We start from the raw sequence: 27,818 nt of genomic DNA, 5'->3' as shown, positions 1-27,818 counted from the left end.
AAACTTGAAATAATTATAATCTGTGTAAGCTTATCTCTATTGTCGCCCTATATTTTACATATATTTCAATAAATTTTTGTTAGTGAAATTTTTTACATAAACCAATCTATCAATAATAATCAAATCAATAAAGTTATATGCATGTCATCAAAGGAACTTCACCGCTTTTTCAATGCTTTTACCTGGGCAAAATCAAGTATTTAAAGGTATGAAAGTATTGATTTTTTTCCAATTTTTAGTAATAAATTTTTTTTTCATAAAACTTAATCTTGTTAAGTGTAGCAATATGATGGTTTTTAAAACCAGTTATTTACCAGACTAAAAGGTGTGACAGTTTTTGACAAAAACCTGTCTGCATTGAAAGTACTCTTTCAAGTAATGCTCGCATTTGAATGAAGCATACTTTATGTAATTCTTGTTGTATTTTTGATTGATAATACAAGTATACATATACCCAAGAACATCAACATACAAGGTCAAAGCATTGGGTAAATTCAGGGAGCACTGTAAAATGTGAAGATTACAATATAAAAAGTGGACCATAACTTGTAGAATGTTTGAATGGCGCTCATTGACTTTCTTATGTAGTGCGGTACTAATCAGTGCAATAAAGAAAGACTATAAATTGCGGCAAGACACACGCATTCCAAACAGTATGCACTGCATAATCCCAACAGTTCTGTTATTCAAGTCTCGGTAAATGTTTTCCTTTTTTCAAACAGGCATTAAAACTGCAAGAAACTCTTGTACAATGGCAGACAAGCCATCTCAATAACTGTAATCCCATATTGTTGTTGCTGCAGCATTATCCTGTATATACAGTCGGTAGGTGCATTTGAGCTTATAACAGTGTTTTTATGGTTGTTTTATTGGTTCATAGAATGTTATGATAAAGTTGCGATAGCTTAAAAAATTGTTTTGTGTAAATGTCAGTGATTAATATTTTTTTTTTGATGTATTTTTTCAAAGAAATGTTAATTTTGTTCACCGTCATTAAATGCTGCCTACCGTTAGCTAATATATAAAATTATATTTTATTAGGAATACGATCATCTGTGTACAGCAAGCAGGAAGAAAATCATCTTCTTTCACTTGGTGCTGACTTTGTGCGAACCAAGAGAGGAGGTAATTGCATATTGCAAAGAAAAGCTATTTTACTCTAATTTGCTTAAGTCAAATATTCAGATAACTCGAAGTAACTGAACTGGTCCCAGCAAAAGGTCTATTAAAACACATGAAAAACCTTGTGCAAGCTCATTAATTTAAACTTTAATTAACTCATAGTATTTCGACTACCCGAAGGCTCATGCAACATTCGTTATCTCGTAATTATTCAAAAACTGTTTATTCTATCGACAAGCAAAGTGTAGACATGTCACCGCATCAATGCTAACTGCTAGTATACTCTAAAAAATTGTTTGCATTGTGATTGTGATGAATAATAATAGCTTAGTCAATATTTTAATCCAGAAGTAATTGACCTGTGGTGCACTGGTCCCATCCAAAACTCTTGAGTCTCCTATATTAAAAATTTATATTGTATAAAAGTCAGATCATGATATACTTCAATTTTAAGTAAATAAACTTCCCCTGTATCATCACAACCATTCACCACTTTATTAGATAGTTATTGACTAAAGGTTGTTAACACCATTAAAATCGTCTTTGGTTTGGTAGTGTAGCGAATCAAGTGTTGGACTCACAGTTATGTGACCTAGGTCCACAACTCGATGGCATTGCACTGCCATTTTAATTCTCTTGGGCAAGGCATTAACAATGCTTGCTCTTATTCAGTGTTCAGATGAACAGCTTTAAATTCTGGCCACAAAAAACTAAAAACTACAAATCAAAAATAGATCTATTGCACAATGTACACACAAGCGTTTACTAACTGAGGTTTTAGCAATGAAGGATCATCAGTGAAACACTTGCTATGACTTCGCTAGTGTTATGTAGAAAATAAATAATAAACAGAAATTAAAAGTGTGTTATTTTAGGTTTAATAACATTTCATGGGCCTGGTCAGTTGGTTGCATATCCAATTTTTAATTTGAAGATTGTTGATTTTGGAGTCCGAAAGTATGTAGAAACTCTTGAAGAAGTTATAATAAACCTGAGTGGAAGGTAAATAAAATAGCTAATAGCACGTAGCTAATTCCATGACTTTTAAAGCGTTTTTGCATTTATGTTTTAAGCATATAAAACGCATTGCATTCAAAAAATACTTGTATGCCTTATCCAACAATATCATCTGTGATTTTATCATGTGTATTAATACTTATTGGATTATTTTATTGAAACAGGCTCTCTCTGGCGAAATATATTTTTGTGTTTAAGCATTTTACTAACTGATTCAGAATTTTTTCATACTTAAAACCTACAGTTAATTCTTTAAGGTATGGTATTCAAGCAGAAAGATCACCTCACACTGGAGTATGGGTTGGAAACAATAAACTTTGTGCAATGGGTGAGTAATTGTTTAAGCCTCTCTAGTTCTTTAAGACAATTGTCCACTCCTTTCCCATGTCTTTTCTGTTTTTCACAGTTTGGTCTTGGTTTTGAGAAGTAATATTTGCTTTATTGCCAATAGATTAACTTTTTGATAGCATTCCTGTGAGTATTATGTTTTCATTGGTTGAATAAATGATTGTTGCCTAAGTTTTCACATGCCGTCACATTCCAGGAATTAACTGCCAAGGGCGAATAACCTCACATGGCCTGGCTCTTAACTGCAATACAGACATGAAGTGGTTTTCTCACATTGTGGCTTGTGGAATTCACGGAAAAGGAGTCACATCTTTTACTGAGATTCTCCAGAAACCAGTAACAGTTAAAGAAGTTCTTCCTTTGTTCTTGGACGAATTTTCAAGATGTTTCAATTGCGATATGACTCCATTGCGTCATCTCCCGGAAGCATTTTCGTTGGCCGATATGTACGAGGAAGTTAGCCATAATAAACCAAGGTCGAAGCTATTGTCTAGACAAGAATCTTATGAAGATATGTGAGAGATAACTGCGGGTTGGTTTGTACTATTTAGTCAGCAAGCTTTTCTTTGATTGTCGTAAAAAGGCGAATGGTCTTGAAAGGTTTTCTGTAAAACGTTTGTTTTATTATACCTGTTGTATTTGATGCTAAGCTTATTCATTTGAGTTTTTAATCGAAACATACTATTTATGGCTCTACTTTAAGTTATCACAATATTGGTTTGTTCTACTGAAATTAGCCGAAAGTTGAAGCTAACGTCAAGCAAGAAAATGAAGTTAAATTGATATGTTTGACAATTTTTGAACACACGATAACAAACATAAAAAATAGTTAAAATGCAAACATCGAAACAAAGACAAATGGAAACTTTAAATGCTCCATTTGGTTGTGGAGCATAATTGATTCTGGAGTTAAACAAATTTCGTTGTACGCGAAGTAAATTCTGAGTTTCTCAGAGGTATAAGTTTCTCTGGTTGGTTTGTTCAACCTGCGTATGTGAGCAACATACGCCGGATGTAGCAAGATAATGCAACTTTCTCGTTCGAAATTGCAAACTTTAATTCTTTCCCAGAATGGTCACCAACGCATTCGACCCGCACTTCTTGAAAGATTCGACAATAGTAGACGTCTTTGTAGTTCATATTTTTGTTATTTGCGCCACTTGAAAGTACTTGTGCGATTATGCGGCGTCATACACAATGTAATAATATTTTAACGTCTTGTTCTTGATTGAGTGTTAACATTAAGTATTATTTTGCTCGTTACTACGTATGTCTGCGACTAGGCTGGAGAAAAATTTTTGCTTGTTGAGGATGATTTGCTGCTTTGTAGAAGAGTAGGCCTAAGGATTTTGATACATTTTTAATGATATCGCGCCCAACAGTAATGCTAATGCCCCGTGCCTTAATTATAAGTCAGATACGAGATTATCTTCCTGGAAGAGTTTGGTATAACTATTGTTACCATTATACGAAAAGTGTTGATTGATCATTAAAAATTGGTGAAAACCGATCTACCTTTGTGTTTTGTTTGCAGTGTAAACACTTTCCATTTAACCCTTGTTACATTGTTCGTGTCGATTTGGGTCAAAAACTATTAGAGCTTTTGAAATAGATGCCGATCATCGTACAGAACAAACAATTTTGCAAAGAACCCGCCTCAGGCAATCTCAATTGTGTCGGTAATCTCAAAGTTCTATTTGTCTGCTAGATTCTGCGAATATTTTGCGTTTCTTAACAGTTAAGCCAACTTAAAGTTACCGACTACCGAGTCCCATTGGGTTTACTTTTTAATCACTTTTATTATTAAAGAAAATGGACATACAATGCAGTTTGTGGTAAATAACGATTTGTCTCATTTTGGTGATTATAACTGCTTTAACCGATAACACTGATTTGCTGATAAATAGATAAACTTCATTTAATGGGTGATATGAATGGAAACAAAGATAGGAAATCAATATCAAAGCATTAAAGTGTTGTCCTCAACCATATAATTCAAATACTCTTACGCTGCGTCATGAGGTTTGATTATAATATTTCTGAAGGCGAGCCCAAGAACGAGAGAAATTTTTGTCGTAATCGCTCGCTCTGTTGATAGAGCGTGACAGCCGTTGCCTGTGACAACTCGGGCGCGTGGGTATCTCACTCGAATCGTGTATCTCTCTCTTATGAACGATTTGTTGCTACAAAGGGTCGGTGTGATTGTGGAATTGAGTACCCATTCAGTACTAGAAGGTATGGAAGGATAATATTTTGTAAGATGCGAATTGTTTGTTTGTTTGTTTGAGATCACGTAGAGGTCGAAAAAAGTCACGAAAAACATCACTGGAATGAAAAAGGTCCACAGCAGTTACACTAATCGATTAAGTATTAAACATGAAAGAGGCGTTAAGATACGTAAGTTTTAGTTACACAGGAATGCTTTTAAGCAGTGTAATGCAGAAACCTCTAAAACAGCATGCTGTAGTTTAGTGTTGTTTTGGTGTTTATTAGTTCACACACTCCATTATGATCAAACAAAGACTTTAGAAAATCATTAATTAATTTCCTGAGAGAATAGAAAACGTGTTTGTAGATGAAGCTTGTTAGCAAGAGACTTTAACAGTTTGAGAAGATATGGCAGCATTGGTAAGGATTTCTTAATAGACACTTTAGTTATATCTATTTATTGAAATGAAAAGGCAGAAATTTGTACCTACCTCAAAAACATTTTAAAGTTATAATGATGAACCTAAACTTTATCAGCTAAATCATAGTCTCGTTACTGCTAACCAGTTTAGTTGTTATGGACCTTGGTTTTCATGCTGCAACTGTAAACAAACAGATAGCGATAGTTTGAAGCGTTCACTTTTCTTGGTATATCAGCAGTTTTAACAAAAAGTAGAAGAGCATTCGTTAACTGACGTTAGTTTTTATCAACTATAAATTGAGCCTAATCTTTTTAAAGTTTGCATGTAACTTGCAGAAAAGAATTTTGCCCTTTGATATTTCTGTATCTAAACTTAATTACCGCTCACTGCTAACATCTTACCTCCGATTCCGGTCGACCGAAGTAATTCGGACTGCTCATCTCGGCTTTATTCACCCGTTGCCATTTCATTTTTCTCCTTTCAAGTTCCGCTTTCAAGTGCATCGTCTGACATGGCAAGCGCGCAAGTTTTAAGCCGAGGAGAGCCGTCAAGAGAACCGGCGCTCCTGAGACCATCTTCCAGGGGTATTGTGTTCTCACCTCGACCTGCTTTAAATACAGGTATTTTTGCTGCCCATAGTCCTCAAGTTCGTGTTAAAATATACCGGTATCTTTTTTAAATTGTACTAGCTTAGAACTTACTGCAGGCATGCACAGTATCTCATTACTTTAGTTAAGTTCCGCACATTTTTCTGAAGTAGCCTAATTGACGTAGAGTATATTTTCTCTTCGTAAGTTGTTATTTACGACTTTTGTAAATAGTTCTACGTGTCGTGCTCAGGTCGAAACGTTCGGAGTTTACGCAGCAGCTCCATGCCCCCATCGCGATCATTTCAGCCTCCCAGTCACGTCTCTTCATCTGGAAGCAAAAGTGCTGCGATGCTGCTGGCGAAACCCAAGCTAACGGCACTCGAAGTAGAAAGTGTAATAAAACAGGTTAGTGCAACATTATAAAGTTAAAAAGGAAATAACGACAATTGAAACCCCGAATTCTCGGGTTAGATGGCTCAGAAGGTGTTAATTGCCGGGTTTGAATGGTCGCACAACATTAGAAAGTGACCATATTTAATCGGTTTCTTACTAAAAAATTTAACATCTTTTTAGAAAGTAAATGAACAAGCGGATGCGATAAGACAAGCCTTCCACGTTTACGACGCGGAGCGTTGTACAAACGTGACAAAAGGAGAATTTCGGCGTGTGTTAGAAAACTACTGTTTGCCGTTAACCACTGATCAATTTAACCATTTTTTGGCAAAGGTATGAGCCAATACAAAGCTAATGGAAACCACCTGTAATATTGGTGGCAATTTTGTTAGTTAACCTTTAAATTTTGTCCGGTTTTAAATCTCGTGTAAGTTTGTTTACCAACTTAAAGTTTTTGTTTCACTTCAGTAACAAGAGGTGTTCAAATCTATCTTCTTTAGGTCCATGTTAATCCAAATGGAACTATTTCATACAAAAAATTTTTGGAGAAATTTTCCGGGAATCCATTATCTCCTCCCGTAGTTACTATTTCGAAATCAGCTGTAGTACTAAGCGGTAATGAACGTGATCATGCCGGTAGATTGATAGAAAGCAAAATAAAGCCACAAAAATTTGCTGTCAGCAAAACTTCCCAAGAACAAAGTAAGTTGCTGCATTTGGAAACAAACGCGTAATATACATAGTACGAGTCATTAAAAGAAATAACTTATAAAGTTAGGTGGTTATACTTGCATTTTTAGGTATTGATACAATAGAACGTCATCTTCAACACAAAATAGCAGATAATCTTAAAAATGTCGTCAGAGGACTTCGTTTATTTGATTACAACCGTGACGGCCAAGTGCAACGTCATGAGCTGCGAAGAGTGATTGAAACTTATTGTTTGAAGCTGTCAGACTCTCAGTTTGACAAGTGGGTATATAGCATACTATTTTGACTAGCTCAAGTATATCCTGACTTGTACGCCTTCCCTGCTTTGTTTTATTAATGTTTATTGATTAATAGAAGTTGCACGTTGAACAAATTGTGTATTTTAAGAGCTAAAACGGGACAAGAGTAAACTTTTAACTATCGGAAAGGCCGAAACCAACCTTTAAATTTCACAACATAGGTTATTTATTGATCGACTTCTAAAGTATGTGTGTTAAGTTTGTAAGTAGTAGTAGAGCAAGAGTGTGCCGCTATTCATAGGGTTTTTCCATATATATGCTTTTATCTGAAATTTTGTTTGTCGACGTTTTTCCTTGATAAACGCAGACTGTGGTCTCGCTACGACTTTCACCATATTGGAGCAATCGATTACAGAGAGTTTCTCAGAAGACTGGGAGTCAATGCTGCTACCGGTGAACGACAACTTTTAAACGTTAGCCAGGATTCAGGAGGAAATGACGGTATGTGTCAAGTACGACTGTTTTATTTTGCCACATCACAACGTACGACAAGCTTTACTGAATTCTATTTAAGTTGTACTTACGAATCCATAATCCTACCATATATGCATAACTTTGCTTTCTTTTGTTTTGAAGCCCCCTGGGATGCAAAGAAGAAGCGCCTTGAACGAGAAAAAGATGTGACTGATCTTGTGTTAAACCGAAACAAGGACAGAAACAAGCGAAGAAGCAGACGAACTCAAGAAATGTCATTCACGGCGATTGAAAAAGAGTTTCGAAAAAAAGTAATGTACACAGACGGATATATATTAAATTCGATGTATGCCCTTAACGTTGGCAACTGTGTTAAATAATTTTCATTGCAATTGTTGCAGATGCAGGTTAATTACGAAAACATACAAAGGGCGATGATGTCATTTGATTTCTCTGGTGACGGTTTCATCACAATCGAAGATTTAAAAGCTGTAATCGATAACTTTGTACTGCCTACTACCGACGAAATATTTCATCAACTCATGTACAAGTAAATGATTAACATTGAAGCTTTGAAACTGCATTTTCGGCAGAATATCACATTGCATCATAACTTCGCATTGTAACTGCCGTGCTGTACATTGCGTAAGCCGCGTGGCACGACAGTTAGTTGGTTGTATTCATTAATATAGTATGTTTATGCCATCATCAAAGCAATTGCGTGGTGAACTGTGGCGTTGTTATTTAGATATGAAGTCCGTGGTACCGGTAAAGTTTCCTGGGAGCAATTTTTGGGAAAGTTTCAGGATCCACAATCTAGTGGAAATGGACAAACTTTACCCATTGGACAAAATCACAAGGTTTGATTTTTACTTTCATTTTAAAAATGCCTTTTTCAAATGTAACTTTGGTCACAATTTTTTACAGGTTAATCCAATTCGCCACAGTTTAGGTGATGCTACAACTCCGGAAATACTTAAAAAGCTGAAAAAACATGTGCTTAACAATTACTCTACTTTAAAGCAAGCTTTTCTTGCATTCGATGAGGTAAAAGTTTTTAAAATGATACATGGATGTGGTTTATTTTGAAAAACCTGTTTGTGAATAAACTATGAAAATAACTTTTTGTATTTCCTATAAGACGCGTGCAGTTTTTACACCTGATAAAGCCTAAAAGTATATTTTATTGAGCTTTATTGCTTAATACTTTATGCAGAACCGGAAAGGGGTTATTACTCGCAGAGATTTGAGGCGAATTGTTGAAACTTTTGCGCTAAAACTCACCGACGATAACTTCAAGGATCTGATGATAGAGTTGGATCCTCAACACACTGGACTCATACATTACCACAAGTAAGAGATAGTTGTTTTGGTGATCGGCTCGATGAATGTTAAAATAAATAATTAAATGTAAATAAAATAAAATAAAATAAATATATAAATAAGTAAATAAAATAAATGTTCTCGATATGCTTGATTGCCCGTACTCTATACGCACGTCAATAAACTAAAACAAACGAGTTATTACAACGCAGTAATAATGTTTTGGCAATAAACGCTTATTCATTTATCAATATTTAATCAACTGTTATAACCTATTTTTGCTGTTTTACGGCAGTTTTTTGAAGTTGTTTGAGCCGAAAGAATCCGTGTCAGCGCACAAATGGCTTTTCTCCGACCACAAGTTTAATGAAAATCAACCTCCCGCTATAATGGCTTGGGAAACTGTGGAGGAAATCTTGCGAGAAAAACTCTCTGAAAACTATAAGCTGGTATGTCAGTTGCATATTCTCCATGCATATCTTATAGTAACTACGTTTAGAGTAATTTATTAAGTACTTTGTATCAAGTATTCGAACGTATTTAGGTTCCGGCAGGGTTATCTGTTGGAAGGGTATAATTATGCCGCATGTTCGAACATGTGTTTGTGCTTCTGTTAGGTTGCGAGTGAATTTGCTGCTTTGGATAAAGTTGAAGACGGATCTGTGTCAAAAACCCACCTTCGCCGTCTAATTGACCGATACGCACTTCCAGTTTCGGACAACCATTTCAACAAGTAAGTTAGCTTCAAGACAGTCAATATACCCAACTACTGCCAGCAATTTTATAATCGCAATACAGGTAGACATAACGTGTCGTCATTATATATTACTAAAATTTAAACAAAATTGCTAATTGTTTTATGATATGAAAATACTTCACTGTACTCTATCATGTTACAACTTTTTTCATTGATTCATTCTGCGTGTTTTATATACGATGCATATTTGATAGAATGTGGAATGTATGCGAGCAAAAAGGCAAAGACCGAATCATGTTGGCGCAATTCCTCAACAATCTTGGCATCGACGTCCAACCTGGTGATCTGGAAGGGACGAGCACTAGAATCCATGATGAAAGTAACGAAAGAGAAACAAGAAGAGTCTCGGATCAAATGGATCGGTTGGAAGCTGACAAACTTTATTTATTTATTTGCGATATTATCGCTACTTCGCTCTTTATCCCTTCATCTTCTACAGACTAGGACATCAAAATAAAAGGTTGTTATTTTGCCTTGCTTCAGGATCGGAGAGATAGAAAAAGTGGATTTGCATCACACCCGCATATTCTCCGCACCCGAAGTGATCATCAAGTTGAAGCAGCGGATGGCCCAGCATGACACCGCCATCAGAAAGACTTTCCTCCGATATTCAAAATCTGGGAAAGGACGAGTCACCAAGAAAGACCTAAAACTGGTTAGTCGGGAAAATAGAAATAAAAATAAGCGATTGCAAATTATCACAATGAAAGCATGTAATGCTTTGAGTGCACGTGATAATATACTACTTGTTAGATGCTGGAGGACATGGGTTTTATCATGGAAGAAACACAGTTCTTAGAGCTGATTAAAATCCTCCCGTTTAATGGAAAAGGATTAGATTACTCAGATTTTATTGCAAGTTTCCAGGATTTAAGAACGCATGGAATGGGCCAGGTCGGTTTTGAATTCTCTAAACTGTTGATTCTTCGGAAATGGTTGCCTTTAAAAACACTTTAACATGTATTGTTAAACTTCTTTTAGGAACTTGAAAGAGCCGGAAATCACACGGTGAATCCAACCAACGTCAAATACATGAATGCCCAGGAATGCTACCACCAGATTATCGAGAGAATGAGACAAAACTTTGGTGTAAATCCTGCTTGGAACTAGTTTGCAATGTATAACAGTAAACGTCTTACAAGACTAAACATTGCTAACTGTCTCTAACAGAGCGTACGGTCAGCGTTTTATAAAGTGGACGATGACCATGACGGTGTTTTAACGATGGAAGAATTCAGAAGACTACTGGACAGTTTTATGTTTATAATCACAGGTAAGTTATCGGTGGTAATTTGTCAATTTTTGCCAACGACGTTAGCCATGAACGCATCACATACATTTTGCAGACCAGACTTTCCAACAGCTTCTCACTATGCTTGGGCTGACGCGCAAGTCAAGTCTCTCGTACCACGACTTTCTACGCAAGTTCGAAGTCGTGGACAAGGAAGAGGGTCACCCCTGGCTCAATTCTGAACACAGGTTGATGCTGATTACTAAAAAACTGATAGTGGACGTTTAATTATGGTAATAGTTAATAGATATGATTTTTTGCAATAACGTTTCTGCCGCAGGTTTAACAAAACACGTTCTTCCGCCGAGCTTGCTGCAGACAAGGTCCATGAATGTCTTTGCATGAAAGCAGAGCAAGCTTGGTCGGATCTAGCAAAAGCTTTCCAAAACTTTGACGCCGATGGAAATGGGATTATCAAGAAGAAAGAACTACGCTCGATATTATACAGGTGAGTTAGGAAAGTTCAAAGCCACGAGAATTGGGCCAAAACTAATAGTCAAACTTCACCTTGTTGAAAATGATATAAACCTCCATCAATTTTTGTATCCAGGTTTATTCTACCTATGTCCAATGCCCAGTTTCAGAAGCTGTGGAACAGATATGATGAAGAAGGCAAGGGATACATCACACATCAGGACTTTCTAAGAAAATTGGGAGTAAATTTTGCTGCAGGAGACAATCTTGGTAAATGCCTGACATCTTTAGAGTAAATTTTAGTACTCTGTACTATAGGATACCAATCTTAATCGATATTCGATATCCAATTGAGTATGAGTTATCGCAAATGTTTTTTGGCATGCAGGCTTGCAAGGAACAAGCAGAAAGATGGTTGATGAAAATTATCAGAACGTTTTAAATCATCACGACTTTCAGCAGGCCAAGCACGAAGAGATTGCTTTTAATCAGATAAAATACTCGCAACATTTAACAGCAGAGACTGTGGAGCGAGAATTGAAGTATGTACGACAGCAGTGTTGTTATTATGTACACTTTTGGCTCTTTATAACGTCCTGAATTTCCTATACGGAAGTACCATATTCGCTGTAAACTTTTTACAGGGACAGATTCCGAGAATATTACTCCGACTTCGACAAAGCCTTTCGGCAGATGGATAAGAACAAGGACGGCTACATCACTCTTGCTGATCTTCAAAGGGTCTTGCTTCAGTTGAATTACTTCCTCGATGAAGATCAAGTAAGGAGTTAATCAATTAAATAAAACAAGAAACTGCAGCCTTTACACTATCGCTTCTGACGTTTTCAGGACAATTTCAGATGACTTTATGACTTTGTTTCAAGTCTTCTTTTCTTCATTTTATTTATGCGTTTGAAAGTTTACTGTATGCTGTTTTAGTTCGTAGCCCTGCTGAAACGTCTTGGGCTTCCCACAACAAAATCTCGTCTGTCTTATTTTGATTTTCTTCGAGCGATCGATGACGGTAGGGCGTCGAAATTTGCCAGACCGATGGCCGTCAAGAAGGACCAGGTTACGTGGCAATACTATCATCATTTACCACTGGACAGAGCGTTGGCCAAATTGAAGGATAAAGTTACTGTCAATTACGACAGTATTAATGCAGTAAGTAAACACGTTCAAGAACTTATAAAAAAATAATGCGCAAAAATGGTGTGCAAGATGTAGCCACATTTTGAATACCCTAATTCTTTATCATTTTGGCAACATATATAAACATACTTTCTTTTGTGTTTTTCAGTTGTTTTAAGACATTTAAATGATCATATTCTTATACAGGCGTTTAGAGCTTTTGATCGGGCTCAAACCGGTTTGATCAAGATAGCAGACTTTCGTCGTTTGCTCGATAACTTCTGTTTCCGTTTAACTGACAAACAATTCAAGGGAGTACTGGGCAAATGTCGCATCAGTGGCGGATCACTCACCAATTCCTCGAAGATGATCAACTGGATCGTATTCTTGCAGGACTTTTCTCAGATCAAAGATGTGGTAGGAGCGATGTTCTTTGTCTTTCCATCCCTCGCCATTTTCTTTTTTTAGTTTTAAAACCTCGTTTGCTCACTTTCTATAAGTTGAATGTAAACACGTTTTTAAAGGTTAACGTTTATTTTTCAGAGGCTCAAAGAATGGACGGATTATGTCGGTAAAATTGCCCCGCCTCAAACCCCGCAAGAGCTCTCTCTAGATGATGTGGAAGACAGAATGCGAGAGGTCGTTAGTGGGCGCTATTACGCTTTATCGAGAGCATTTGACGACATCGACTACGCCAAGATATACGTCGTATCCAAGGATGATTTTCGGGATATTTTAAATGAACACGTGATGCGACTAACTGATGATCAGGTTTGTGAAGAAATAAGAAGTATTATTATTAGAATTATGTTGATTTTGCTTGATCTTTACGTAATATACATAAATCTAGATAAGAAACGTGTCTTGCAATATGATATTAAAACTTGTTGAGCAACAGCAGCTAAAAACATCGAAAAGGTTTTGTCTATAAGCACCTTGTTTGTTTAACTGATTTACGTCTAATTAATATGTTTTTTTGGTATATTTGTTTCAATTATAATTATTGAAACATACACGGTACAACTTACAGGCATGCATAAATTTTGAAGTTGATATCTTGAAATTCTTTACATTTATAAGTGCTACAGTTGTAAGATTGCTAAAAGTAACTTCCTTTTTGAAAGGTACTCGAAAATCGGAATTTTCTGGGCTTGAATAGAGCTTAGATTTTATATAAACTTTCTGGAGCGGGTCCGCTTGACATTCAAAAGACCTCAAAAGCTTCTCAAGGTCCTCATGAAATCACTCGACTTTTTAATCAAACCCAAAACCAGACGTTGGTGCTGTAAGAGATTAGGGAAAGTGAGAAATTTCGCAACATAATACGTGGAAATTCTTTTTCGACATGAGCCCCAGTTGTCGTTCAAAGGTTTATTTGTTGAACAAACAAACTCGGTGAAGAGTTATCGTCTTGGGTAGCGAAAGTTATTTTTACGCTTGGTTCTTGCTTGAAGCCGATTGTGTCACAACTGTCGATAGGTCTTTTGATAAGATTTATTCCACGTTGTCATAGACAACATACAAAATGTCACGAGCGTTTGTGATTTTAGTGATTGTTCTATCGAAAACATATAACCCCGAAATCGATTATTTAGGCCTCACTTATCGTTTTAGGGTAGAAATGTATATAGTGTCAGCAGCAATACCTGTTAGGTATTTAGTGTATTGGATTTTATGGCTTTATTTATAAGTTTGGTTATATATCTTTGCTAATTTAGCGACTTGATCTTACTTGAGCCCGCTAAACGTTAAGCAAACAGCTCTGTAAAAGCTTAATATTTTATTATCAGCCATAAAAACAAACCTTTTCATGCGTAAAAATTTTGATGAAACCATTTTTGAAAGACATGCGATTTCCCCACAGAAGTAGACACTATTTCTAAAATGACTTAATTGCTTGGAAGAAATAGCTCTACTCGGCGAGATGGATTATGGCTTTACTGATAACATAACTCGATACAATGTAACTCGCATGTGCCCCAGTGGCAAGGCAATCATCAGAAGGCTAGAAAGTGAACAGTTGGATGTAAGTGATCTCGGTTTTCATGGAGAAGTTGTGGAGGAATCTTGGTGTTTTACAGCTATCTTTTCTTGATATGTCTCATATTGGCTGTATAATCTTTATATAGATGATATTAGCTTTAGTCTTTCACGGTTTTTCTCTTAGTTTGACAGAGTCTGGGCCAGACAGTCTGTCAATGAGTTTAACAACATAGAATACCGGGAGTTCTTGAAGAAGTATGGTGACCAGGACCAAAACGAAACAAAGGAACTTTCAAAGCATGATGCGAAAGCAACAGAGGTACCTGTAGCCGCCGGCCTCAGAACTAACTGCTTTCTCATTTACAAGAAAATTGCGTATACGCATAAGGAAACTTTAAATTTTCAAAGTTTTTGCCTATTCATTAGCCTATAGTAACATCATTGCTGGCAAATAAAAGGTTACGTGCGCAATGCTGACCACTGAAAAATTTGTGTTTTAAAATTGGATGTTTTGGTAACAAAAGTTATGCCGACAGGAAAAAGATTTAACAAATGGGAGTATTCCACGATTACCAACGGAAGTTAATGAAAATGCTTTACCTCCCCGACCGCCAAGCAGATTGGTAAATAACAACTTAGCTATGATTTGTTTTATAGGCGTAGTGCAAAACTCAGCCAACTACAGTTTTGTAGCCTATGGGATCCCTTTTGTGTTCCGTTTCATGTAGCCTAGTTTCCCAAAAATATTTTCCTTTGGTTTTGTTTAAAACATTGAAACTGTTAAGGGCACTTCTGACTCCATGTTATCGGTTCGTCTGGCATCTGCTGTTGGTTCTATTCGTTCCTCAACGCCATTGGTGAATGCCGAGAGCGCTGAATCCAAAATAAAGACTTTGGTCTACAAGCATTGGCAAGACATCCAGCGGGAGTGCAGAAAACTTGATTCAGACGGCACCGGAACGGTTTTACCAGATGAATTTGTCGGTACGTGCCACTTATAGCTAACCCTTTGTCATGCCGTGGGGGCCTGGATGTGGAGTTGCGTTTTATTATGAAATAATATATATGTGTATACATAACTGAAAGCATTGCTAACTTTTACTGCAAACTTCATAAGGTCTCTTGGATCACTTCGGCGTGATGCTGTCCATAGAAGAAGCGAGACAACTCATGCTGAAGTACAACATGGGTGAAAAGGAGGGAAAATTTTCATATCGCGAATTCCTTCGGCATTTTATCCTCACTTTAAAACCGCACGATGAGGGATTGTTGAAAAGACGCAAAATTCATACTGCGAGACTGCCGGTAAATTCTTTGAAAGAATTGGCTGAAAAGGCAGTGTATTCTTGTATTTCTGTTTTACATATACAGTATTAGGCATAAACTTGCTTTATTTCCCACTCTAATTAATCTATTGAATGTATCTTTCTTTCCACCACGTGCTTTCTTGCTTACAACTGGAAAATTATTTCCTCAACTGTAGATTGATACCGGCAAGGAGAACGCCAGCTTCGTTGAAGCGATGGTGAGGTTGAGAGAAAGGATCCTCCTCTGTTGGAAAGAGATGAGGAGAACCTTTAGAATAATGGATACTCGCGCAGAAGGTTTTGTTTCGCCGGCTTCCTTCCGACAAGTAAATGTTTTTACGTTGTGCTTTTTGTACCAACTTCTTCAAAAAGCAGCTTGAAACTTGCAGGCAAGTTTTTGGAATATATAATTACTGTTCGAAAGATTTCTCTTTTTCGTTTTAGGTCTTACGTCAATTTTCAATTAACATGTCCGAGGACGACTTTTTTCACCTGCTGTCCTTCTATGACCCCAAAATGAGCGGGCGCTTACCGTACAACGATTTTATTCGCGCATTTCTTCAGTGATGATGTCATCAACTGATGACGTCATATGGAACAAACTAGATCTGCTTCGAGTCAAATGCTCTTGGTTGTGATTTCAATTTAGATAATTTTCTTGAAATTTTTCCAACGACTTCTTTTGTACGTTTGTGAAAATTACATGATCTTCATATTTTTTGCTTCAGTCTTTTGCTACCAATGACGATTACATAATTTACCTTGCGCCATAGGGAAAATTGCTTTACTATAAGGAAATGATCTTGTTATCTATCTCACTGAAGTAACGCTCGTTGTGTAAAGTTTGCTTGTGTGATTTATCCAATGACTTTCGTACCCGAAATAAGTTCTCATTTTAATTTCGAATAATTGTTAATCGACGCCATGCAATCCTATAATCTACATTCAACCCATATCTTATTACCTTAGATTATTCCATTTTGTTTATTTTCAAGTGTTAGTTATTAAACATGCATAATGATGGCGGCGCGTTTCCCCACTGCTATTACTGTACTGTAATATTAGTAAGTTGTTATACCGTTTAGAACGCCTTTAGGCTTATGTATCGACCACTGTGTGCCGCTAAAGACTTGTAAATATTTCTTTATGAGCGGTTAGCTTAGAAACGGAATGAATTACCAAAAACCGCACTAAATGAAATGAATGTAATGAAAATTTTCTATTGATTATTATTTATTGATTATAGGCCGAGTAAACTTCTAGCAATTAGGCTAATTTTTCGAACGCCAATCTCTTTTTAATAAAGAAAGCTGTTTCTTCTTTTGTGTTTCCAAACATGTCCTGCAAGACCTATAGCTGCAAAAATTTAATTTCTGCTCGGCCCGTGTGTTATCAAAATGAAATTTTTTCGCGATTTTCTCGCCGCTAGTGGTGTTCGTTGCTGGCAGAACGGTTGTATACAGATGTTATACAGTACACTATGACATGGCTATTGACTACAAGGCCAGCATAGCATAATTTAAACCTTTATTTAAAATAAAAAGTTATCCCGAATGTTTTAATTTTTCACACAAACCAAAAAATAACGATAAAAAGTTTTGAGGGGTTCAGCTTTTTATGAAAATCGTATAAAAGAAGGTGGATTGATATCATGCTTTTTCGGAGTGTTACATCTCTATATGTTACAAGACGTTTCAACGATAAATATAATTTGTGTTTATCGTTTTATTTTTTACCTGTTGGATTCAATTAAATTGTTTGCCCACGAAAGCTTTATCGCACTAACCCCAGCTCTATAGGCCAATGGTTCATTTTAAAATTTAAACTATAAATGGTTTATTTTGATATACTGTTAGAGAAGTTTCAGCCACAATTTCGAAGTTGCAAAGAAAATCTTTTTAACGTTAACTATTTTACTTTTTACAACTTTAGTCTATTTTTTCCATACGATTTGCAATGCACAAAAATTAATAATATAATAATAACAGCAAACAATGAATAATAATAGCACACGTTTAGTTTCTATAAGTGTAGTGGTATAGGCAACAAAAGATGACAATACAGTATTTATTTAAAAATTATTATCGTTTAGACCAGGGCTTCCCAAACTTTTTTCCTCGCGACCCCTTTCAAACTTCTGAAGTTTTCCGCGACCCTTCACGTTTAAATTGATAAGCAGTGCGAAATATACATTAGTCATTAGTGACATTTATTGAGATGCAAAGACTGAATTCAAGCCACCAGTACTCAAAGCTTACTTACTACTTTACACATATGTAGGCTACTGCAAACAAAAAAGCACACACATTTATTCAGTGTGATTGGTCCGACTGCTTTCTGCTACAAAGCAAGTCCAGCCGTGGCTCAATATCTGTTAATGCTGGTCTCAAGGCGGTTTCTATGTTTATTAGGCTGGAAGTATATTTTGTTTTGATTGTATTTTGTACTTCGTGTAAAATTGGTATACGCTCTGCGACCCCTGAAGTTCGTTACGCGACCCCTTGCGGGGTCGCGACCCCCAGTTTGGGAAGCCCTGGTTTAGACTACCATAGAAGATGAAACCATGACCTAAATAGCACAAAAGAAACAACACTAAAGTTGTTTCGGAGCCCAAACTGTTTTCTTTTAACCAAATTAAATAAAATAATAATGTGGACTTAACATTTTTTACATTTCCATTGATTTTCTCCAGATAGGCTACTCTCTTAAGCCACCTTGCTAACATATAAACTATAGATTTGTAGACTTAAAAACGTCATTATACGCTCTATTAATAAGGCTTCCGGTATTCTCTAAACAGACGTTATTCTGTATTCATGACATGACGTCATTTTGCTTCATGCTTACGTAAAAGAAGAGTTTATATTAAACAAAAGTAAAAACAGTTATAACTACATGTCAATGCTTCTACCAGCGGTAATGACGTAAAAGCTATGTATGTAGGAAACCGTTTTCTACACGTTTTTTCACCGCATCTGTTCTTGCTGACAGTAATTTATGTTACAGATAACAAAACACAGTTTAAGTTGTCATGAGAAAGGCACCGTGTACAAAACTGTAATGAGACAGTTGAATCTCGTCATTCAAGCAAATACGTAGGCGAGGAACCGCAAAGCAACTCACGTCAGATAATATGCAGATTTGCATTGCGAACTGTCCGAATTCTCTGTTCTTCAATTCAAACGCCTTAGGAAATGTAGGCTGCATCCAACAGTCTTATGTGTTCGTAAAACTTACGCATGTCGGTTATATGACGGTGTACCATAAAATTTATTTCGCTGTTGCACAGTGATAATGAAAACAATGAACTGCAATATGTTACAAGAAACAAGGCTAAATGATAAACACTTTGGCATTTCCACCAGTATTGTACCGGCAGCTTTTACAAACGTATCAAAACTTTAACACGACGTTACAACGACAAATGTGTAAAAACTGAACTTATTACAGGAAATAAATACGTTCAGCAGTCGTAGCCGGCATTTTTTAACCAAATGGCAATATACTTAGGCTACATTCGCTACGTGCCAACCTGTGGTAAAATGAATACCGCAAAAACTGATTTTGTTATAAAGCGTTCTGTGTATTTACCGTAAGGGTCATAAAAGCAGAGTTATGAAAGAGTGACCTCCGTTTGAAATCTCACAGACCGCCCAAAATCGCATCTTTGTAAGTCCTCCTCTTGGACGAATTCTCAAGACAGATCCCATATTTCACAGAGGAGCGGTGAAAATTGTTCCTTTTCCTTAAGATTCGACACCATCCTGGCGTAAGTGTGGTACAGAGTCCGGAGTTTGGTGATGAGGTTGAGGATTTTCGCGACGATCTGTGTCCGACGCGGATCCCTCTTCACGCTGTAGTATGAGAGCGCCGAGATGTAGGTCTCCCTGTAGCGATCTATGCGCGCCTTATCTTGCGTATGGGGGTAATCTGAAAGTTAATTCTAAAATATAACACGGAACGGTATGTTTGGTGTACTGCATACGACTATTACTATATAATCATTTCAATGTTATACAAAATGCGAAGTACTAAACTGGTATCGGAGACGGCGAAACATTCCACTATAACATAAAAACGCATCGCTATAATTACAAATTGTCAAGTAATATCCGACATACTCTAACAATATTAATTTAGTTTTTAACTTTAATTACGGTTCTATAAGGCGTTTAAAGGACAGGGTCACGGTTTACCTGAATCGAAGAGAATGATCGCAGCAAGTAAGCCGTATTCTCTCTCATCCAAAGCCAGGTGTTTAATTCCGGCAAAAAAGCTGAGTAACCCTCGGACCTTCGCTTCATGAAGACCTTAGTCGGTGGAAAAAGCAACAATTCAATGCACAAATGCTTTCATTCACGTTTGAAAGTATAATAGCTTTATAATCACTGCGTTATTTTTAATCTTTTTCCGACACATTTCATTTTAGACGACCATTAAACACTGATTAGGGTAATTTGTTTGGGGAAATAAGTTTTAATTTACCTGTATCTTTGACAAAGAGGGAAATGTCGATTTGACTGTTTTTGAAGTTATAGCCGCATGCATTTCTAAGCAGCATTATCTCGACAACACTTCCTTTGAGAAGAGCTATCTGATCTTCAGGACCAAGTCTAGTAAATCCTGTAATTTATGAAACAGGATTAGATTTAAATACTATTTATTTTCGTTGTTATTACGTGGAAAACGTAAGACGTTTGGTGCGTAGAATAGAACAGAAGGCCATGGCAGAATTTTATCGGTTTTACAGCTTTTCTTTTATTCACACAAAATACCTGTATGTAAAAGACAGTAAACAAACACCATAACCTCATATATACCATTTTATAATACGTTTTTGTTATTGCAGCCATATATGCTCGTATCAGTAAACCACAAAGTCAAAAATCTGCTTCCAGGAGCTATTTTAATCGAGAAATCAATAATGTCGAGTCTTTTTGACATCGTCAAGCGAGCATTTCGGCGACGGAAGATTATTAAGTCAACCAATTGCGTAACCAATGATTCAATAAAATGCGGTAAACATCGAAAAAAAGAGTTTTCAGAAATTTGAAATTCTGTCGTCAACAACTCACAAGTGACTTTTAAAAAAAACAGTGAAAAACGGAGGGGATTTTTGACAACTAAGTTATTATACGCTCAGCCAAGTTTTAAGATTGCGTACCAAATAAAAAATGCATATATTTGCACAGACGTTAATACCACATTATAAGTACATAGTTATCTGGCCCGCCCCAAAGAATTATCAAGATTGTTAAATGATTATACCCGCAAGAGCGACCAACGGAAAGAAGAGCACGGACGATATTGCGCAAGAGTGAAGCTTGTATTACAAACTGTAAAATAAGGATATGTTTCTCAGGATTACCTATTTGTTCTGGATATTTCGCCCGTGGGTGCTCGCGTGAGTAAGGTTACCAATGAATGGATGTGTATAGGCGTGGAAGATACCAGCAAATAACGTCGTTACCACCACGCGATTTTTGGCAAACATCGAAGACAATAGAAAACCCGGTCACGTGACTCAACATTAGTCATAAAACATTTTAACGAGTTGGTATGCAGATATCGGTATGAATTTGCTGATTTTTCAGCGTTGTAAAGGCCCAGATATAGCTACTGTCTTGCATCGTTGAGGGAACCCAATGGATAACAATCATAAGCTCAAATGCTTTATCAAACAAATCATTTCCGAGCTAACAAAATGGGCAATCGTCGATCTTTCACAGAAAGACGTGTCATGTTGTCAAACACTATTATTGCTGAATAAATCTCCAAGTCTCATACTTCGGTACTTAGCGATGTTTACTTTTCCTTTTTACCTGGTAATTGTTTCGTGTATTCCACCAAAACTCGCACGTGAGCGGTCGCAATCTCACACAGGTTGGTCTTTTGCGTTTTCTCCAGGTACATTTCCTTCACAAACGAAACACAATGAAAATCTGATTCGCACCGTACAGCCATTGCCACGAAGTACGTGGTTGCAGCTATGCAGGTCGTTGCAATTATGGCACAAAGGAATAACACGGTGTATATATCATGAGTAAGTCTTACCCATCGTTTTACGACCTCAGGACTCGACCGGTAATGGTGAAATGCGTTTCCAACGTATCGCACAAGTCTGTCCTGCTCAGGGTTGGCTTCGACAGGTGGTACCTTAATATACGTGTCAGATGTGAGGTTAGCATGAGTGAGTCAAATCTAAAGTAACGCAGAATTGTGAATCATTTATGGCAAAAATGACCGGGAATTTCCAAGCTCATATTCTCCTACAAACTATGTCAAAGGTGGTCTTAACTAAACGCAAACTAGATTAAGGCAGACTTTAAAGAAATTATCAGTTCTTTTAAAAAAAATTGTTCTTATTACGTGCCTTTTTAGAGGAGTGTCTATAGCCTGGCTTACAACATCAAAACAAACGAGTTTTGACGTTCAAGGATTAGAGTCGAATACCTGTTTTGTAGACTCATATGATTTATTGTCCACTGGCGATGGCTGCGACGATGATGGCGATTGAGACGCAGATGAGCTTGTGTCCTTGCTAGTGGTTTGTTTTTCGTTGGCTGCGGTTCTTTTTGTCTTCCGGCTTCGTCTCTTCGACTGGCACTGGATCTCAGTCAGGAGACCTATAATAGTCAAATGGGCAAATTCGATTGACAGGGCGATTTACAATTAACAGGGCAATAAAATACAAACTTACAATGCCGCCTTATTCAAACTGGGCGCCTTTGGATGTGTCACATGGTTATAACAACAATCGTTAACCTAATTCCGACACTGAGTCAGCCAAATGTATTTCTACGTAGATGACGTATCGTATCGTATGATATAGAACTGGTACAAACAGGCCACTAATAGAGATCACCAGATGTAGGGCAATTCCAAATGCGATTGGAATAAGCGTAACTTTGCCATACCATTAGTCACAAGAGCAGCTATGTGTTATGCGCCCAAGTTGTGAGTGGGAGAACGGGCAAAGAGAGGAAAACACCACGACGAGTTTCAAAACAACCATTAAGCGGTACTCGAAAAAGTTTACCTGTTTTGATATTGCGATAAAAAAGTTTTCAAAAATAGACTCACATTCTTCGAGCATGCCGACTGCCTTGCATTTCCTCAGTCTACAGTCGGGACACTTTCGTCTGGTGTAGGTGTCCATTTCACATGCGCCCCCGTATTTGCATCTGTATTGAGAAAAGTCAAGTTTAAACGACTGAACAAAAGTGCTTGAGGAAATCATTTGATCAAGCTTGCGAAAGCATTATAGTGAAAATTGCCTAATCACAATTGCGTCAACATTTCAGAGAAGTAGAAAACAAACCTAACCTCGAAACTTACTTGTAAGGGGGTTCCTTCTTGTTGATTGACCGCCTGAAAAAACCTTTACAACCTTCGCACGTCAATGCATTATAATGATAACCTGATGCGCGGTCGCCACAAACTTCACATACGTCATTCGCGCCACGTTTTCGATTCTGCTGCAAAATGCAAACGCAAAATTATGCTATTTCTTTGTAAATAAAAACTGCAAAGTTGTTAATAACATCAAGTCGTTTTATAAAAATCGTACATGTAAAAGATTTCAAAATAATCAAGGAAAAGCTCTTTGGATCTTAACAAAACTTACAATAATAGTGGTGTGTTCTTGCTTTATCTCTGTTGGCTTGTTCACCTCCGTTACATCGCTGCTGAAACTCTCACTAGAAACCAAGCGCTGAGACTTAGAACTTTCCTGATAGGTTTCCTTCAACCTTGGTTGTTCTGTTGGCAATGACGTAACAGGTTTGTGCGCAGGAGAAAATCGGTTTTGTCCAGTAAATGAGGATCGTTGTCCTCCCACCGTAAATGAAGGAAGTGAATTCGAAACCTGACACTGGGGATAAACTTGATGACTGGAGTTTGCTTGTTGATCGTTTCCAGAAACCGAAGGTTGTTCTCCTGCAAAGATCTTTATCTCATTCCGGAAAGGGGCAGTTGCAAGATTTACGTCCATAGCACAGCTGTTGGATGAACAGTTCGACGATTCCGGCGGACTTACGGGTGCAAAAAGTGGTGGAGAAGATCCGGATGACAACGGACTTCCATTAGGAAATAAGGGCGGAGACATTCCTGCCGACGAAGACAGGGACGGAGAATGGTTGTTGTGTGAATAGCAACTTGCGCAGTTGGAACACGCGTGCAGATGCTGGCACGACATAGCCATTGATTGCATTATTGTGGAATGCATGAAGCAATTGGCGCATGAAACATCACCTTCTGAATTCGGATTACCGTAGGCTGCACTGAACGGCACACCTTGCTTGTGATTAGGACAGTTTGGGTTAGGCTGAAACCAGCTGTTTCCTCCACTGCAATAATTTGGAATTGACAAAAAATTAAAGGAGTCTGAGCAATTAATTTGTTCTTCCTTTTGCTGGGATGACTGCATACTATTGACGTCAGTTCAAATAGTTCTCCAAGCATTCACAATATGTTAGGTAAGCATGCCTGGAGCCATTTTCAGCAACCTGCTGTGTTACGTATAACCTAAATCTTTAAAACGAAGCAAACAAAGCGATTAAATACCACTAGACAACTACATCGCGAACTTAACGCTCATACGGCTATATAGACCTTTAAAATGCCAGAGGGCAAACTGATCTGAAAAATATGTGAATACATTTATGGTAAAACAACGCAGAAAACCAAAGCTACACGGCAGCACAAGGCTCACTTGATCGATGCCACAAGCAAATACTATGACAACCCTTGTGGGCATTATGCGATTTCTAGGAAATATTGATCTATCTGTTTCGCTTTCCATGAAATGGTAAAACCACTTTTGAGTTTTTTCCGAAAAACACATGGCATTTGCCTCAAATGAACCAAAAACATTGCAACAGTAGAACTAGAACTGTGCTGTTGGTTCTGAAACGCTGCTTCCGTGTCATGTCAAGAGATTTACTTGCACACGACTTCAACTGCCTATTGCAAAAACTGCTAGGTCTATATTTCAGTATATGTCAGCATTACACATTCTTCTGTTGGTAACAAGCCATTGTAACCTTGTTCTTTAACGTTATCCAACTATGAGTTTAACTGTTCTGACATGTCATGTCAGTCGAAATAGCTGGTGAGTTAATGATCTACTAGCTATGATACGATTTATAAGCACCTTTCGTTTACACCTCACCTCGTTCAGGCATTTCTGGACGGCAGAAATCGAACATTTTAAAACGAAATGAACGCACTGGCAACAGGTACAACGTTCTGAGTAAACATCGATGAGATTCGTTTAAAACTGAACAGCTCTGCGTAAATGAAACATAGGTATTGACATTCTTACTGTGACCGATTTCATGGTTTCGAGTACGATTCAAAAAACTTGTCAAATCTTATTTACAAGTAGCTTAAAACTGTTGAGTTAACGCCAAATCCAGGTGTAACAACTTTCTTTTCTCTGTGGCCACGGCTGACTACACAGCGTGGTATGAAGAGCTAGCTATTCCGAATGACGTAAATTCCGATCATGCGTAGAAGTAAACAGCTCATGCTCTAACATTGGTTTGTTGCTCGACACCGACCTACATAATTCTTTCGACAGGTTGCGACATTGACTTGCGCGATTTCTGTACGCTGTAGAATAGATGATTTGTTCACGTGATCACTGACGAACTTCGTGAGCGAATCATTCCTTGTTTGTATACCTAAGGCAAACGTCTCATAAATAGTACAACTTGTCAAATATGAACTGTTACAAAACAAATTGTAGGCTTGTTATATTTTACTTGTCAAGTATAATACGGAATTTCTCCTAAAGCGGTATTCTTTAATTATAGCAGTTTTTGCTTCATGCATGCCACAGAACTGCAGGACTATACTATCTTTGAAAAACATTTTTAACGGAATCCACATTTCGAGCGATCCTTTAAATAAATTTTTCGAAGGAACCGTGATTCACCGATTTTAACCGCTTCAGTTATAATCGTACCTGGATACCAGTATTGAGAAAACGCCACAAACTAGACGGTAGCAGACGTACGTGTTTACTGTAAGCTCGCCACGATAAACGTACATTGTAGATCTAGGTCGCGTGATACGCTACAAAACTAATTCTCAAGGCGCTACAGGTTTTAAACTACAAAATTTATATTTCTACGAACGGTTTAGGATGAAAGTGCCATTTAGGCCATTTCTCAGAGGGCACCTGCTGACTAACGGCTAATCAATGCTGTTTGTTGCTTTTCGCTAATTGTACGAAGTGTTTTCACATTGTTGGAAAACTAAGAAAGTTTTCAGACAACTCTTCGATTTTCAGGAGCTACCTGCTTCAAAAACGCTCATAAACTTCTGACTCTTTCCAGGAACCTTTCAAATAACTTTTCCATGCACGTTTTTACAGTGATCATAAGCCAGCAAAGAGAACATCTCAATTTTGCCCAGGCGCTGACAATGACATATTAAGGTACTTACTTGTATTCACTACGTGGGCGGCCGAAGGCTATTTTTGCACATAAAACGGCTTTAAGCCAACAATGAGAAATGAACACGGTCACTCTCAAAATTGCAGAATTAATTCCCTTCTTATCACAATGCTTTTGTGATTAAAAGTTTAAAAGTGCGAGGAACATGTATAAACTCATAGTTTGCGGTTTCCAAACATCGGTCCAAAGTACTTCCTCGTCTACTGCCAACGACGTAAGCGTTTGCATGTGACGTGACGCTAGACTCGAAAACAATAACCTCGACTTCCGGCGAGGTTCATGCAGATGATATCTTTTAGAAATTACATCAATAGGAAGCTACCGGAAAATTGCTCAAAAGGGCGAAAATCCCCTGGTCTAATTGACCAAAAATAGACTGCGTTCTTCAAAACAACTTGCAAAACAATAAGAAAACAAGCAGGCATCTCGATTGTTTTCAGATGTTTGAAACAATTTCCAGCTGTTTATTGCTTAACGGACAAAAGTTACGAACTATAATGCCCAGACACACGAATACAAATTGTCAGACTGATATGTGATACGGATGTACAATGAAGTCGAATAAAATCGAATACTGAAGGTAAGCACAGCCATGACATATTCAAACTAAAATCAGAATGACAGAGATTTTACCTGCGAAGCTAGAATGAAAGCTGGAAAGCGGAAGCGCTCTGTTTAAGTTGTGCCTTTCTCCTAACATTTTTAACGCTTTTGGAGGGGACATGTGTATTCGTAACTAATCACGCATCATATCTTATCACAGACAGTACATAACACAAGCAGTCGAACACGTCAAATAATGTTTACCCGGTGGGCGTTTTCAATGCAATACCCTACGATTTACATGGATTTTCACTTATTAAAGTAAAAAGGTCGTGTGGAACATATGTCGACTTGTTCCAGGACAAGTTACTTGGCTGCTTGACAGCCAAAAGTTGTTGTTATCCCGGGAAGAATTTCTCATTACCATGTCGCCATCGCCAAGCGTGCTTACTGCTTACAGTCTTACACATACAATTATATGCAACGTACGTGTTGTATATCGTCGTACCGATATGAATATTGTTTCTAATGCCTTACCGAACTCGTGGTAACATGGTGGTAATTTCAAGCAAAACAAGTCAGCATATCTGCAAGTCAACAACCTGGTCAAAGCTGCAAAACATTTCTTGCACGCTTCCGTAGCATTCGGTCATGCGTAAAATTGTTGGTGAAGGCTAAGACCTTGACACTTTCCCACAATCATGGGGTTGTTTTGAAAAAAGATGATGCAACTCAGCGCTTCTTTCACGGCAATTTGTTTATCAGATAAAAACAAAGGCTCTATCACGCCCCTTTAGCCCATAGGGGACAAAACAAACTTCTAACAATGGAATTGTCTAATATGGCATTGAAAATCTCAACATTTGACTTGTTTTTTTGCACCTGGACAATGAGTATATTTGGCTTTCACAATTAAAAGTCATTGCGGTTTTAGCTTACCTTTTTACAAACACGAGGATTAGTTTTTTCTGTAGCGTAAAATTTACCAATTGCTTATGCAGTCTACCATGCCTTTGCACAAGAATCGGTTATGACAGCTCAACAATCAAAGACTATACAGTATTGGATGTCACACCTACTTA

The 27,818-nt window shown here is 37.4% G+C and overlaps 3 protein-coding genes across 5 annotated transcripts; 2 read left to right on the top strand and 1 right to left on the bottom strand.

Moving 5' to 3' along the window:
- The first annotated feature begins 45 nt into the window (after nt 1–45).
- Nucleotides 46–3,997, top strand: LOC143458823 (octanoyl-[acyl-carrier-protein]:protein N-octanoyltransferase LIPT2, mitochondrial-like). The gene is made up of 6 exons (XM_076955703.1): nt 46–206; nt 723–825; nt 1,042–1,125; nt 1,998–2,124; nt 2,397–2,467; nt 2,684–3,997. The coding sequence occupies exons 1-6, from the start codon at nt 138–140 to the stop codon at nt 3,004–3,006; spliced, it is 777 nt and encodes a 258-aa protein (XP_076811818.1). The 5' UTR covers nt 46–137; the 3' UTR covers nt 3,007–3,997.
- Nucleotides 3,998–4,474: 477 nt separating this feature from the next.
- On the top strand, nt 4,475–17,051 carry LOC143458815 (EF-hand calcium-binding domain-containing protein 6-like). The gene is made up of 33 exons (XM_076955692.1): nt 4,475–5,115; nt 5,603–5,737; nt 5,958–6,112; nt 6,281–6,433; nt 6,601–6,802; nt 6,901–7,072; nt 7,418–7,551; nt 7,687–7,835; nt 7,926–8,074; nt 8,273–8,384; nt 8,452–8,571; nt 8,741–8,877; nt 9,143–9,296; nt 9,465–9,580; nt 9,799–9,966; nt 10,088–10,259; nt 10,358–10,498; nt 10,586–10,693; nt 10,775–10,877; nt 10,951–11,083; nt 11,176–11,343; nt 11,446–11,579; nt 11,698–11,851; nt 11,954–12,089; nt 12,249–12,473; nt 12,648–12,857; nt 12,984–13,211; nt 14,608–14,742; nt 14,960–15,046; nt 15,209–15,407; nt 15,541–15,728; nt 15,907–16,056; nt 16,175–17,051. The coding sequence occupies exons 2-33, from the start codon at nt 5,629–5,631 to the stop codon at nt 16,295–16,297; spliced, it is 4,824 nt and encodes a 1,607-aa protein (XP_076811807.1). The 5' UTR covers nt 4,475–5,115; nt 5,603–5,628; the 3' UTR covers nt 16,298–17,051.
- A 1,925-nt stretch (nt 17,052–18,976) lies between these two features.
- On the bottom strand, nt 18,977–24,312 carry LOC143460372 (bile acid receptor-like). Of its 3 annotated transcripts, none has more exons than XM_076957867.1 (9): nt 23,358–24,311; nt 23,069–23,205; nt 22,814–22,914; nt 22,184–22,356; nt 21,785–21,886; nt 21,553–21,646; nt 20,216–20,353; nt 19,927–20,040; nt 18,977–19,660 (listed from the first exon to the last, which is right to left on the bottom strand). In XM_076957867.1, the coding sequence occupies exons 1-9, from the start codon at nt 24,156–24,158 to the stop codon at nt 19,425–19,427; spliced, it is 1,896 nt and encodes a 631-aa protein (XP_076813982.1). In that variant the 5' UTR covers nt 24,159–24,311; the 3' UTR covers nt 18,977–19,424. The 3 variants fall into 3 exon arrangements, with proteins under 3 accessions (XP_076813982.1, XP_076813973.1, XP_076813990.1); XM_076957858.1 differs by having other exon boundaries at nt 23,069–23,208; nt 23,358–24,310; XM_076957875.1 differs by having other exon boundaries at nt 19,498–19,673; nt 23,069–23,208; nt 23,358–24,312.
- Between the last annotated feature and the right edge of the window lie 3,506 nt (nt 24,313–27,818).

Source organism: Clavelina lepadiformis, chromosome 1 (genome assembly GCF_947623445.1).
Source record: "Clavelina lepadiformis chromosome 1, kaClaLepa1.1, whole genome shotgun sequence".
NCBI lineage: Eukaryota > Metazoa > Chordata > Ascidiacea > Aplousobranchia > Clavelinidae > Clavelina > Clavelina lepadiformis.
Note: the sequence above shows the minus strand (reverse complement) of the source record. Positions and strands in the feature narration are given on the sequence as shown.

What these genes read in the sequence shown, in the direction of transcription:
- LOC143458823 (XM_076955703.1), top strand. Translation starts at nt 138, where the DNA reads ATGCATGTCATCAAAGGAACTTCACCGCTTTTTCAATGCTTTTACCTG. An exon ending in TTATCCTGTATATACAGTCG is followed by an intron (nt 826 to 1,041) that starts GTAGGTGCATTT and finishes ATATTTTATTAG; the next exon opens with GAATACGATCATCTGTGTAC. An exon ending in ATAATAAACCTGAGTGGAAG is followed by an intron (nt 2,125 to 2,396) that starts GTAAATAAAATA and finishes TAATTCTTTAAG; the next exon opens with GTATGGTATTCAAGCAGAAA.
- LOC143458815 (XM_076955692.1), top strand. Translation starts at nt 5,629, where the DNA reads ATGGCAAGCGCGCAAGTTTTAAGCCGAGGAGAGCCGTCAAGAGAACCG. An exon ending in CAAAACTTCCCAAGAACAAA is followed by an intron (nt 6,803 to 6,900) that starts GTAAGTTGCTGC and finishes TTGCATTTTTAG; the next exon opens with GTATTGATACAATAGAACGT. An exon ending in CCAAGAAAGACCTAAAACTG is followed by an intron (nt 10,260 to 10,357) that starts GTTAGTCGGGAA and finishes ACTACTTGTTAG; the next exon opens with ATGCTGGAGGACATGGGTTT.
- LOC143460372 (XM_076957858.1), bottom strand. Translation starts at nt 24,158, where the DNA reads ATGCAGTCATCCCAGCAAAAGGAAGAACAAATTAATTGCTCAGACTCC. An exon ending in AAGAACACACCACTATTATT is followed by an intron (nt 23,209 to 23,357) that starts GTAAGTTTTGTT and finishes TGCATTTTGCAG; the next exon opens with CAGAATCGAAAACGTGGCGC. An exon ending in AAGAAGGAACCCCCTTACAA is followed by an intron (nt 22,915 to 23,068) that starts GTAAGTTTCGAG and finishes TTCTCAATACAG; the next exon opens with ATGCAAATACGGGGGCGCAT.